At 35.5% G+C, this 12,944-nt stretch overlaps 1 protein-coding gene across 2 annotated transcripts; it reads right to left on the reverse strand.

Moving 5' to 3' along the window:
- Window positions 1–4,677: 4,677 nt before the first annotated feature.
- Window positions 4,678–12,927, reverse strand: LOC121413841 (uncharacterized protein C6orf118-like). 2 transcript variants are annotated; one of them, XM_041606809.1, is made up of 8 exons: window positions 12,835–12,927; window positions 10,141–10,484; window positions 9,213–9,743; window positions 8,724–8,855; window positions 7,944–8,131; window positions 6,733–7,045; window positions 6,436–6,497; window positions 4,678–4,984 (listed from the first exon to the last, which is right to left on the reverse strand). In XM_041606809.1, exons 2-8 carry the CDS (start codon window positions 10,393–10,395, stop codon window positions 4,927–4,929), a joined length of 1,539 nt encoding a protein of 512 aa, XP_041462743.1. In that variant the 5' UTR covers window positions 10,396–10,484; window positions 12,835–12,927; the 3' UTR covers window positions 4,678–4,926. The 2 variants fall into 2 exon arrangements, with proteins under 2 accessions (XP_041462743.1, XP_041462745.1); XM_041606811.1 differs by having other exon boundaries at window positions 10,141–10,397; window positions 12,835–12,905.
- Window positions 12,928–12,944: the final 17 nt, after the last annotated feature.

A 12,944-nucleotide genomic window follows, 5' to 3' on the forward strand; every position in this document is an offset into this window, starting at 1 on the left:
CATTTTATATGTTGACTTTGCTGGCTTTCCATAGTTGCGATTGATCGGATCAATCGCAACTCTTTGTAAGACGGGCCCCAGGGCTCCATAACACAAAGCTTTGCAATCAATAGCTAAATACCAATGACCAATCAAGATTATCGTTGCATGCACACTCTGTTTAAAATACTGGCCAGGAGCCAATGGCCCGTATTCTGAAGTCAGGTTTAACTTAAACTCAGATTTAAAGTTGTAGTATGGGAAGCCGACAGTATCAAAATTTTCATTAAGTTGTATATTTCTTGTGTTTACTCTCTGCTCTTTCCTGATTCATCTATGGTGAAGACAATTATCTATTTATACTTCCTAGACAATCATGAATGATTTGAGAGCCAAGTGAGCTTAAGTATGATATTTCTAGTGATTTATGTAACAATTGGCTATCCATTCTTAAACCACAACTTTAAACCCGAGTTTAAGTTAAACCTGCTATCAGAATACTGGCCAATGAGTGCAGTTCTTTCATGTTTGCAATTCATTGCAAACCTTGGTTCCGGAGCCCTGGGCCCCGTCTTACAAAGAGTTATGATTGATCAAATAAATCGTAACTTTATGGAAATCCAACAGTGTCATAATTTTTCCTACAAGAAATGTGCGAAAAGTAAAGAAAGGAGAGCATACTGAACTGTCAAAAAATCAATGAATTTATGGATGTACATCCATATCTAGAAATTTTTTTTTAGCAAAGATGCATCTAATATGTTGACTTTGCTGGCTTTCCATAGTTGAGATTGATCCGATCAATCGCAAGTCTTTGTGAGATGGGCCCCTGATCTCCATTGGCATTGGGTTAGTTTCTTATTTAAGGTCACCTGTCTTTTGTAGTATGAACAGCTTTATTAAACACCCACCCGCTGTGGTAATAATCATTAATTACAATTTGTAAGAAAATGATCCTGGGACCCGTCTTACAACGAGTTACAATTAATCCAATCAGTCATAATTCCATGGAAGAGAAGTGCAGTGAATTTTCAAGAAAACAATGAATGCATGATTGTACATCATAGCTAGAAAATATTTTGAACAAACATGCATAATAGATGTTGGCCGTCCATAGTTGTGATTGATCAGATCAATCGTAATTCTTTGTAAAAGTAAAGACGGGGTGTTGTCTTTTTCTGGCAATGTGCAATCACGATGACATCTAGACACCATTGTATCCATTGATTTATCCATGATTGAAGGCCACAAAAGCAATGGTTGTTGATGCCATTTCCACTGTGCTCAGTTCACCTCCAATTGACCTTTGGAGTTCTGGGGCCCATTTCATAAAGAGTTACATCTGGGGAGCGTTTCCTGGAAGGACTTGTCGGATGTATTATCCGACAGTTACCATGGTAATAGTGCCTCACAGCCAATCAGAATCAAGGAAAGTTGTCAGATTTGACAACTTGTCTGACAAAAATGTTGATGAAACGCTCCCCTGTTGTAACTTTGCCATTATGGTAACTACCATGGTAACCTTGATTATGATTGGCTGCCGAGTCCTGTTACCATGGTAGTTGCCATAATGGCACAGTTATAAGTCCTTTATGAAACGGGCCTCTGATATGCCCTTTAGTTTGAGTTTTCAATTTGTGCTGTATTATAGAAATGTACCTGACAGTTGTGCTAAAATCTAATCAAAAATTTAAAGCATGCAGCTACCATGGTTGAATGAAATGGAGCAGGGTCATTTTGCATAAAGAATTGATTATTATGGTTACTTGGCTATTTGATATATTATTAACTCCATGTACATGTAACAGGGCTTAGCAGCAAATCAAACAAGGTTTCCATTTCATGATAATTAAAAGGCACAGTGACTATATATTTTGTTGGTACAGCTAACAATTACAATACATAACTTCAGGGCCTAAAGTTGAATTGTTTTTGGTCTCGCTTATTAAAATGTGCATGAATACCTTTTAAGCAGTGAACCCCTAGACTACAAAAGATTTTCTAAATTTTATATGGTCTCCATTTTCTTATAATACAGGATACTCAGAGTGGCTGTACCTTGAGGATTTTAAATGAAACTGGAAAGTCTTAATTTTCTGATTCATTTGAAAGTCTAAAGGCGACCGCACACCTTACGACTGGTCCGCGACCCGATTTTAGAATAGAATGTATTAGAATGTGATGCTAATATTGAGACTTGGAATATCTTACTCTGTAATGTTCTAAATCATTGTACGAAAACCTATGATCAAATTTGTGACTATGCTATCATCCTTAGAATAAAAGCGAATTTAATATCTAGTCATAATGACGTCATAGCAGTCTTACGATTGGCTACGATTTGAAACTAATTTGGACTTTACTCCAAAATAAGGACTTGCAATCTTTCAAAATTGCCATAATATTATTTCTATTAATTTTAACCTCAAATAAAATGATACCCTATGTTCCATTCACATCTTCAGAAAATGAGCAAAAAGCGATTTGTTCCACAATCGGGTCGCAGACCAGTCGTAAGGTGTGCGGTCGCCTTTAATTGTCTTGATTTCATTTAAATTTTTGTATGTAGATGTATGATGTAAATAAAGTGATTATCATTGTACATATTTTCATTAATAAACATCACTACAGCAGACATATGTAAATGCTTGCTTTTGTCAAGTCTATTGAGCAAATGCATGAATGAAAGAGGAAATCAATTCACAAATAATTCTATATATAATTTTAATTTGATTGACAAAACATATATGTAACATACATTTTTCCTGGAGGTTGGAAAATAAATCAATAATTATAGTTGAATATATATAAAAGGTAAGAGTTTCTCGTCTTCTTAAGATACAATTGAAAATCCATTTCAATGATATACGGTAGATAATTCATTTTGGAAGAGATAAGTTACCATATCCTCTGAAGTTTGGAAGAGTGTAATTCACATCTTCAAATCTGATTTTAGACAACAAAAATTACAAATTGTGAACACCCGTCTTCACAACATTAGTTATTTAAAGGACAAGTCCACCCCAACAAAAACTTGATTTGAATAAATAGAGAAAAATTCAACAAGCATAACACTGAAAATTTCATCAAATTCGGAAGTAAAATAAGAAATTTATGGCATTTTAAAGTTTCGCTTATTTTCAACAAAATAGTTATATGAACGAGCCAGTTACATCAAAATGAGAGTTGATGACATCACTCACTATTTCTTTTGTATTTTATTATATGAAATATTTTTATTTTCTCATCATTGTCATGTGAAATGGAGTTTCATTCCTCCCTGAACACGTGGAATTCCATTATTTTAACGTGTTGTGCTTCAGGCAAGGAGGTCCTAATCGTCAAATTCGTAAAAATTAAAATATTGTAAAATTCAAACAATAAAAAACAAAAGAAATAGTGAGTGACATCATCGACTCTCATTTGGATGTAACTGGCTCGTTCATATAACTATTTTGTTGAAAATAAGCGAAACTTTGAAATGTCATAACTTTCTTATTTTACATCCGATTTTGATGAAATTTTCAGCATTGTGCTTGTCTGATTTTTCTCTATTGATTCAAACCAACATTTTTCTGAGGTGGACTTGACCTTTAACATTGATTTTACTTTTTTTTTAATCTTAGCTGTAACTTTTGTCTGTGATATGTTGTATAAACGAAGCCCTTTTTGTAAAAGGACCAAACATATCATTCCACATATTACATGTGTTGTTACAATTATTAACCTCTGGCAGAGTAATTTGACTTTTTTCTTCATAGCTGTTTCATCCAATCCATAGAATATACAACACATATTAAACAAAGTTCAGGATTTTGTTCACAAAACCTGTGTAATATCCAGTGTTTTTAACCCAATCAATGAATAAAAATCCACAACAGTTGACTGTTCCAAAAGCCAATATGGTTGGATCATTAAGTGTGCAGAATGCTTCCTTTTCTTGAACTGTATTGCTTGACAAAAAATGAAATTCAAGAAAAAATATATTCTGGTACACTTCATGCTCTCAGCAGACTATAAATACTGTACATATAAATTACATTCTTTAAAAAAACAACAAGAAGATTATTGAATAGCACATGAATATTTATTGTGGGTTAGAATTAGATAAAAGATGATTTTGATAACCTGTTCGCTACACATCTGTGACTAAGTTTCAAGGGCCTTTAGTTCAATCAATGACATCAATCAATCTTAAAGGGATCGTTTCACTTTGTGAAAAAATTCTCAAACTGAGAAGAAACATTTGTATGCTTTGTATGATTGTGATTTTTTTGCTTTGTAAGACCCCCTCACCCCACTTTGAAAACCATTCCATGGCCCCTGCTACCCACAGGGTTTTTAAAGTTGAATAACATTGACCAAGTCAGTTAAGGTCTGCTATTTATGGTAATTTCTAACTGGGGCTTCAAGTATGCTTAACAAAAGACTAATCGGCTTTAGTCATCTCATGCTGCACCTTCTGGAATGTTCAGGCATACTCTATTCCTAACAAGATGGCCAAGAAAGGACTGTCTGTACATGGTGTGAGGTGTGCTGGCATTGGTTCTACAAAAAAGCAGTTCAGAATTCATGAACCACAACAAGATGCACTGTTGGGATGATGATAATATAAACAAAAGGCCAAGAATACAGCATTCTGGGGACAGTGTGAGGTGCGCTTCTCATTAAAGCTTTTAAATACAAGGGACAATGTTTCCTTGATACAGTCAAAGCTCTAGTAAACACATTCAGCATTAGGTGGAATGCTGTGAGGATACTCCATAATCCCAGAGATGGCTAAGAATACAGTGTTCGAAGTCGGTGGGATTTTGCAACTGAAATACATGGAGGATGCACACTGATGATGGAGTTCTCACTGTTCAATTCACCCATTCAAAACAATTCCTTGGGGATGGTCAGTACCTCTACATCCTGTGACAGGTGACAGCATGTCTCCTGGAACACTCAGAATACACCAGGAAATGGTGTTGTCCCTGCAGTGTTTATGCTCTTCCAGATGGCTCTGCAAAGGGAAAATCAGATCATGTTTTAAAAACATACTGTAAGATAACATTACAAGTGTGTGATATTAGTAGTAGAAGCGATCCAATGTCTTGACTCCAGTTTTGTTCTCAAGGGCAGAGGCGGCTGAATTTACCTCATTTTGAGTTGCCCTTAGGTACCTTGTCAAAAGTAAAAACTGCGTCTTTCGAGATGGGATCCCGTAATTTTCAACCAACATCATAGACGAAAAGAAAAGGGAATGCAGCATAGCCACTATGAAAAGATGCATTGTGCTTTTATGGTTGGATTCCAGCCAAAAGACGTGGCACAGACTTTTTAACAAGGTATCTTATCCCCTCCCCTTTGACTTTGCCCAATACACAGTATCCTCCATCCTCATTCCAAGCTTCCTGCTCTCCTATAATTTCTTTTTAAAATATTGAAATATAGAAAAAAAGAAAATATGTGTATCGCTAACCAATGTCCACTCAACACCCCAAGAACCAGGAAACTAAACTGAAGGATACTGCTCTCGAACTTAAGGCCACCGCACACCTTACGAACCGACTGGTCAGCGACTGCCTTGCGACTGAGTGAGGGGAGATGAGTCGCAAGGCAGTCGTAAGCCTCGACACCGCACACCTTGCGATCCGATCTGCGACTCACGCATGCGCTTTTTGCTTTTTGGCATAGCATCTGAGAAATTTTGCTTACTACTGCGTATGCGCGTTGTTTATCATAATACGCGTTATGCAACACTGCTGTCTGATTGGCTGGAGGTTGGATTGAGCTTGCGATCCAGTCATAAGGATTCGACATGTCAAATCCTTCCGATTTTCCCTGTGACTTGTCTCTGACCGGTCTGCGACGCTCTAGCTGACAAGAGCTGTGACGTCACATCTCCCCTCACTCAGCCGCTAGCCAGTCGGCGACCAGTCAGGTTGTAAGGTGTGCAGTGGCCTTTACATATAGTTACAAATCCCAGTTCAAAATCAAGAATTTTTCTACTTAATAATTTTCAATGATAATATGTATAAGATATAGTCCTACCACTATTCTGAACCCTGATCCATAATATTTGATTAGTTAGAATATCCATATCAAATGTTATCACAATTAATTTGAAATTTGGATCACAACGAACCGCATAGTGTGAGACGGGCTTAAGGGAAAAGAGAAATAAGCAATCCAGAATAAATTGATCAATAAAAACCGGTATCAAAAGTTATGTAATTGAATGTAATTAAAATAAATGACAGTAATTCAAATTACAATTTTTAAATTACAATTACAATTACAATTACTTTCCCTTAGAAAATTTGGAAATTACATAATTGATCAATTACTTTGTAATTGAGCCCTACCCTGTCACAGGTTGTTACTTGCAAAAGGTCGGCTCAACCATTTGAATACATCCCTTAAGAATAATTTGATAATCAAATTGCTCATAGAAAGCTAATGTTAACTCACCTTATGTCTGTATCTGGTGCATCATATCTCTCAAGAAGCTTATCGACATCCACCCCAAGACCCTGCAATGAAAAGATTAAATTATTAGTATAAAAGTCACTGTGCTTCTCTTTGTTTACAAAGGACATTGTGCAAATTTCCTATAGAAAAAATTATGACACTGATGGATTTCCATAGATTTATGATCGATTGGATTAATTGTAACTCTTTGTAAGATGGGACCCAAGTCTCTCTTTTGTCCACACTTCTTTCTCTCTCTCTCTCTCTTCCTATCTCTTCAGAATAAAAAAAAATCACCTGTATTGTCTTCTCCAAGTACTCATTGGTAGATAGTAGTTTCAGCACCTCAGCCTCAGTATCCCTCAAACAGCCTTCCATGTGATCACAGATAGACCGAGGAACATGGTGCTTGTGGAGGTCCTCGGTCAGCTCCTCTATCTCTTCCTGCAATGCCAGGATCTCATTATGGTATTCCAGGACCTGATCGCCATGGCCCAGGACTATCTCCTCCTCCTTGGAATTAGCACTCTTGGCATAGGGGTCAGTGTTGACAATGACTTGCGGGAGACGGGCAACTGCGTATTGCTCTTGTCGCAGTTTCTCACGTAACCTGATTTTGATCAGTAAGAACCAAGAGTAAATTAGTCAATTTTAAATGTCTTAAGTAATATATTATCCTAAGTACAGGGATATTTTGTATTTTGTATTTATAAACTGTATAACAAATGGTACAGATATATACAAATTGAGTTTCAAATACTTGAGGAGGCGTGATAGCTCAGTCGGCAGAACGGGGAATTCGTATTCCGGTGACCCGGCTTCGATTCCCACTTTGTGCGCCAGTGCCCTTTGGTAAGGCATTAATCCTCAGTACCAGGTCCTTCGGAGAGGACCTTAAGCCGTCGGTCCTCTGGTTGCTTGCTTACAAGCATTCATGCTTTCTTAGCAATCAGGTAAAAAAAAAAAATCACCACCAATACCTATCCACTTAAAGCATATAAACAGAAGTAATAAATATCAATTTAAAACATAATTAACACAAGAAAAGCATGAAGAGGAATATTTGCAAAGATTTCAACCTTTTAAAAAGCATATGGGTCTATTAAGGTTATAAAGTGGGTGTACTGGGTTGTAAAATAAAAGTTTCTTCATTATTTTTGTCTATTTTTTTTCAAGCAAATAAGCAAAACATTTGAAAAAAACATAGTACAATCTTTTTCAAAAAGAAAATTTCACAACTATTATCATAGAGCAATCAGAATTATACACTAAAACGAACTCACACAGTAATGATTTTATTAAAAACCTATTAAAAGACAGTATCATGATAATCAATGAAAAATTCCACTCTACTCGAGTCAAGACCAAAAACCAAACAAGCATGATGTTTATTCAAAATAATATAAAATGAAACTGATAGACCGGCGACTTACATTCCACTACAAGTTGGGCAAAATTGCAATGTTTCTATTTGAGTTGGATTACTCTTCAAATTATATGATCATTACCTTTCATTCTCTTCAAGCAGATCTTTGGTCTGTTTCTCCATCTTCTTCACCACTTCTTGACCAATGGTCAGCTCACCAGGCAGGACCACACCACTAGCGGTCAGTCCTCTGACCTGTTGGCTTAGGATCTCACTGTGTTTGTGAGGCTGTGTGTCCAGGATAGACCCCATGTACAGATCAAACTCACTCTGCATTGGGGAAAGAGCAAAGAAAAGAATATTGAACTGAAACAGACCTGAAACTGAAAAAAATATGATCTTAATTGTTATCACTGTTGAAGCAATACTACATGTACTGTTGTTTTGTCGTAGCAATAATGCTTTTTATTAACAAAGCTGAAAATTTGTGTTGTTGTTGTTGTTATTGAAGCAATACTTATATTTTGTAAAACTGAAGTAACATACGTCTCAAATTAATCATTAGACAAAATAGCAAAGAGGATATAAGATTTAATATCTTTCCCGTCTTAGTCACAGTCGTGCCTTATCTATCCGGAACTATTTTCTGATGGGCAAGTTTTTTTCTAAGACTGGACACCCCAATGATTTCAAGACTATGATTATGGGTTTAAATTTACACTTCCATACATTCATGCAATTATCCATGCATCTAAAAAAAAATTCATATATAATTTAAACGTTTTAGCAAAACATGTACTACAAAGAAAGAGTATACAAGGCGATCATACTTCTGCTGGGTTGTAAATTCCTACTCAAGCAAAGTGTCTTAAGTGACCAGAAATCATGCTTCCTGTAGATCTTCATCTATGATAGATCTTACCTTGATGTCTTGGAGAACCTTTGCAAAGGTAGGTGTTTCTTCAATGAGTTCATCCCAGACATCACTGTAGATCTGCAACCGATGGAAGTTGGGCGCACTGAACCTCGTCTCAACACTCAGCTCCTGCAGTTTCTACAAGTTGGTTGTTCAATCAAAATTTATAATTCAAATCAGATAATCAATGATACTTGCAACAGATAACAAGTACTTATTGGCATAAATAAGAAAAAGACACTAACCAGAAGATATCTGATATGAAGCCAAGTGAATCATTCAATAAACTGTTCACCAATTTGCAGGGAACAATAATGCCATGCATTTGACTTCATCTTGATTATATCTCAAATATCACTTCTGAGCAAAGGAGATAAGAAAACACATTCTCAAAAGTTAAATGCATCTATAAAATAAAATGAGCTACAGTTTGAATGATCAAGAAAGTGGTATCCATCCTTTTTTTAATTGTAAAGCCCCTCCGGAGTCCCTTACCTCATATAATTTTCTCTCCAAATGTTCAACTGCCTTTCTTCCTGTTAAGACCCCTTTCTCATACATCTCTTCTTTCCTAAGTACATTCTTCTGAAAGTCCAGAAACCTATTCAGCTGATCTTTTTTGGTTATTCCAGCCAGATGACTTTGTACAAATTGTTGCTTGTGCAAGTCCTTCCCTCCAGCGCTCCTATCCTCCCTCTTCTCAAATGGAGGCAGCCTGTGAGGGGGAGACTGAGTCCGCGAGAGCCCCCGAGTTGTTTTTTGTCGAGAGACTGGGAGCATTATTTCGGGCATTGCTAGCTCTTCAACGCAAACGCCATCATCAATGTACGAAGCTGGGGAATCCATCCTAGCATCTGATTTGGATGCTCCATGGGATCTGGCTCTGCTAGCAAAGCGAGGACTACTGGAGGATGTTTTTGCCATTCTCTGGTCCGTTTGCAAGTCCGCAGGTGTGGGGTGGGGCATGCTCCCTGCTGTCCCAGTGCTGAAGTGATATAAGGCCTGTACCATTTCTTCTTCTTTACTCTGTAAGAGGAGGAAAGCCCAAAATCCATTGTCAGGTAGGTAATGAACATGTTTAATGTTTTGTTACAAAAATACTTTATCAAGGCAAATTTTGTTACTCTCTGGTGACTCATTTTGCATAATGTAAATAAAATGAAATGTTACTTATTTCATAATGATAATCAGGTGCATTCTCATAAAACTGGGTATAAAGCATGCATCTGTGGTAGATGCTGTATTTTGTTTTTCCATAGTTAAAATAAAGACACCTACATGTATTTCCAATTAGCATTATGGCCTCAGAAGTACTCTACAAGATTCCCATCCATTTCTCCACTGACAAAAACAATAAGGATTTACTGTATTGAGTTGTAAGGAGTAATTGTTTCCTAGTTCATTGATATCACTTCATATTTACCTGAGCCCTTCTTGGTGAAGGTAGCTTGCTCGGAGCAAGCAGCAGGGGTACTTCCTTGCCTGAACTCTCCCAGGGCTTGTGGGTTGCCAGCTCGGGGGGCTTCGCAAGGCGGTTGTGGTTCAGGTGACCCTTGGTTCGAAGTAAGATGTCATACTTCTGCTCCAGAAAGATGCCTTCCATGACATCTCTCAGTGGACGGGAACTGACCCCCGCTGGAGGGAGTGGCCCTTCTAGATCCTCTTGCTTTGTTGCCATGGCTAATTTAAAGACCAATGATAGTCCCGTCGGATGCTTATTACAACACTCTCTATTTAGGAAGGCCGTAGAATGTTTTGAAGGTTTGACTATGATATAAAACAGATTTTTAAATGTATCAAATAGTGAAAAAGACATCTTTAAAAACAATGATCAATTATAGCAAAGATTGACATCATCATTAATAATATCAACATTAATTCATTATGTAATTTGATTCTTTTATTCAAAATAATTCATGAGGTAGAAGTTTTAGTAGTAGTCGTAGTAATTGTATTTATTATCACCATACATAAGTATGACTAAGAAGCCATTGCAACTAGCAGCCTACAGACTTGAGGAGCTGCATACAAAGTGTTGCTAAGAAATCTTCCACAGAACTTTGAAAATCTAAGTCAAAGTCGCATTTAACACCAATGAAATGCCCTTCTACAGTCCATATTGTTAAAATCTTGTGTACCCTGATTATTTGCAAGCATTAGAAGGAGCAATTATGACCTCTCTTTTCGACTAAAAAAAACAGAATTTTAAATTAATACACACGAAAACCCATAGGTGAGTACATTGCTGTCCCACATGTGCATTTGTATGTTTGTTGATACTTAGTTTCTTTCGCAGCTGTGTCTTTTCTAGCCAAAATTAAACAGATAATTTCTTTATTGGTTTATAAATGACTTCTTAACCCACTCTTGAGAAAATAAATACTCTAGGAAAGCATTTCATTGATATGATATGCGGATTTTCCAACATTTTGGCAAATATAGGGAAGGACTTTTCTCACACTTTTTTTCCAGGAAGGAACTTTTTTGCCATTCCCTTATCATCATTTTTTCTCTTTCATTTTTTGGTTAAGCTCTTTATACTTCTTCCCATTGACTTTGCCTGATTAAAGAATATGTTGCTACTGACAAAAAAATAAATTATAAAAACTAAAGGATATAAAACATGTAAATGCCTTATTCCAAGAAGGCAAGTGAAAGTTATTTGCTTGGCTTTTAATTGCATTCCAGTCAGAATAGACTTTTGCCACAGCTGTTAAAAAATATTCGTTTAGCTTCTCGTTTTTCTTCCCCTTTCCCCCATTTTTTTTTTTTCATTTAGTTTTATTCATTTTTCTTTCATGTTCATTTGTTTTTCTTTTTTCTTATTTTTTTTGTTTTTATTTTATTTTTCCTGTCTTTTTTCTTTCTTCATTTATTTCTTTTGGTTGTTTCATTTCACTTCTTTCTTAATTAGTTTTGTTTTCTTTTTTTATTATATTTTTTGAAAAATATTTTTTGTTTACTTTTATGAATTGTTCTAATTTTGCAGCATATTTATCCATGATTTTCTCCTGCTAATATGCTGCAAGGCAGAGAAAAAAAAATTGATTTGGGGCCTCCATACGCTAGGTTTTGGGATTCAAAGAGAAAGAAAGGGAAATTATTGTTTTGTATCTGAATTTGTTATGCATAATTTGTTTACTTTACCATTACGAGTGTAAACTTCATATTATAAACTTCATATTAGCCGTATTACATCTCTCTCCTCTCTGTAATTATTAACTACTGTTGGACATTCTTTGTGCAGCACCTTGCTGTTGATCTCCGATATAAGCGGAGGAAGAAGAAGAGTGGGTGTCTAGAATATTAAGTTTAGATCGAAGAAAAAAGTCCACACAACCTGGGAACAATACAATTCATTTATTCTCTTTCAATCATTTCATATTTACAATGAAAAAACAAATTATATTACCAAAAATCAATTTGCAAAATATAAAAACAGCAAACAAGGTTTACATACAAGATACACATAGACATATATAGTGAAAGTACAAGTAACTTAGTGGTTGTGGCTGCAGATTTAACATTTTACTTTTTAGAAGTTAGTTTTATTCATTTTTAATGTTTTTCTTTATATTATAAATTTATATTACATGAAGATTTTAAAGTTAATGTTGAGCCTTGATATGCAAATATTTTAGGACCTCAAAACAATTTTAAAACATTCCCAATCGATCATTCATTAATCTCAAGATGTCTATAATTTCTATTTAGGTGATCTGTAAATTGACAGATCAATTATTTTTGTACGAATTCTCATTTTCATTATTTTTTTTTCTTATTTTTTATTTATAATAGGTGATTTGTCGATCAACAGATCAACTATTCATTTCGTACGAATTTCCTTTTTTATTATTCAATGTAATTTAATTATGTGATTAACTTTTGAGTATATTGGGCACTAAAATTTAACAAACGTGTCTGCACTGGTCTACAAACAAATAAATGCACGCACGGGACTGGCATTTCTCAAATTGGAATTTGCACATTTAACGTTAGGCTCCTTGAATTAATGTTAGATGTCTTTCACACAAGAAGATAATAACCAAGAAACAGTTTCACAAAATAATTTTCAAACTATTTCTCCAGGAAAAATTGTAAAACTAATCATACTTACAGTAGAAAAGCAATTTTTAGTTCTTGATTCTGAATTTGTTTACCCTACTCGAGTTGAGTTGCTATGCTAGTGAACTGTAGATGGCGCGCGCTACACAACTAATTTTACAT

The sequence above is a fragment of the Lytechinus variegatus genome, chromosome 4, assembly GCF_018143015.1.
Source record: "Lytechinus variegatus isolate NC3 chromosome 4, Lvar_3.0, whole genome shotgun sequence".
Lineage (NCBI taxonomy): Eukaryota > Metazoa > Echinodermata > Echinoidea > Temnopleuroida > Toxopneustidae > Lytechinus > Lytechinus variegatus.

Coding starts and splice junctions, on each gene's coding strand:
- LOC121413841 (XM_041606809.1), bottom strand. CDS start 10,395: ATGGCAACAAAGCAAGAGGATCTAGAAGGGCCACTCCCTCCAGCGGGG. Junction 9,744..10,140: donor CTTCACCAAGAAGGGCTCAG/GTAAATATGAAG, acceptor CTCCTCTTACAG/AGTAAAGAAGAAGAAATGGT. Junction 7,046..7,943: donor CTGCTTGAAGAGAATGAAAG/GTAATGATCATA, acceptor GATCAAAATCAG/GTTACGTGAGAAACTGCGAC.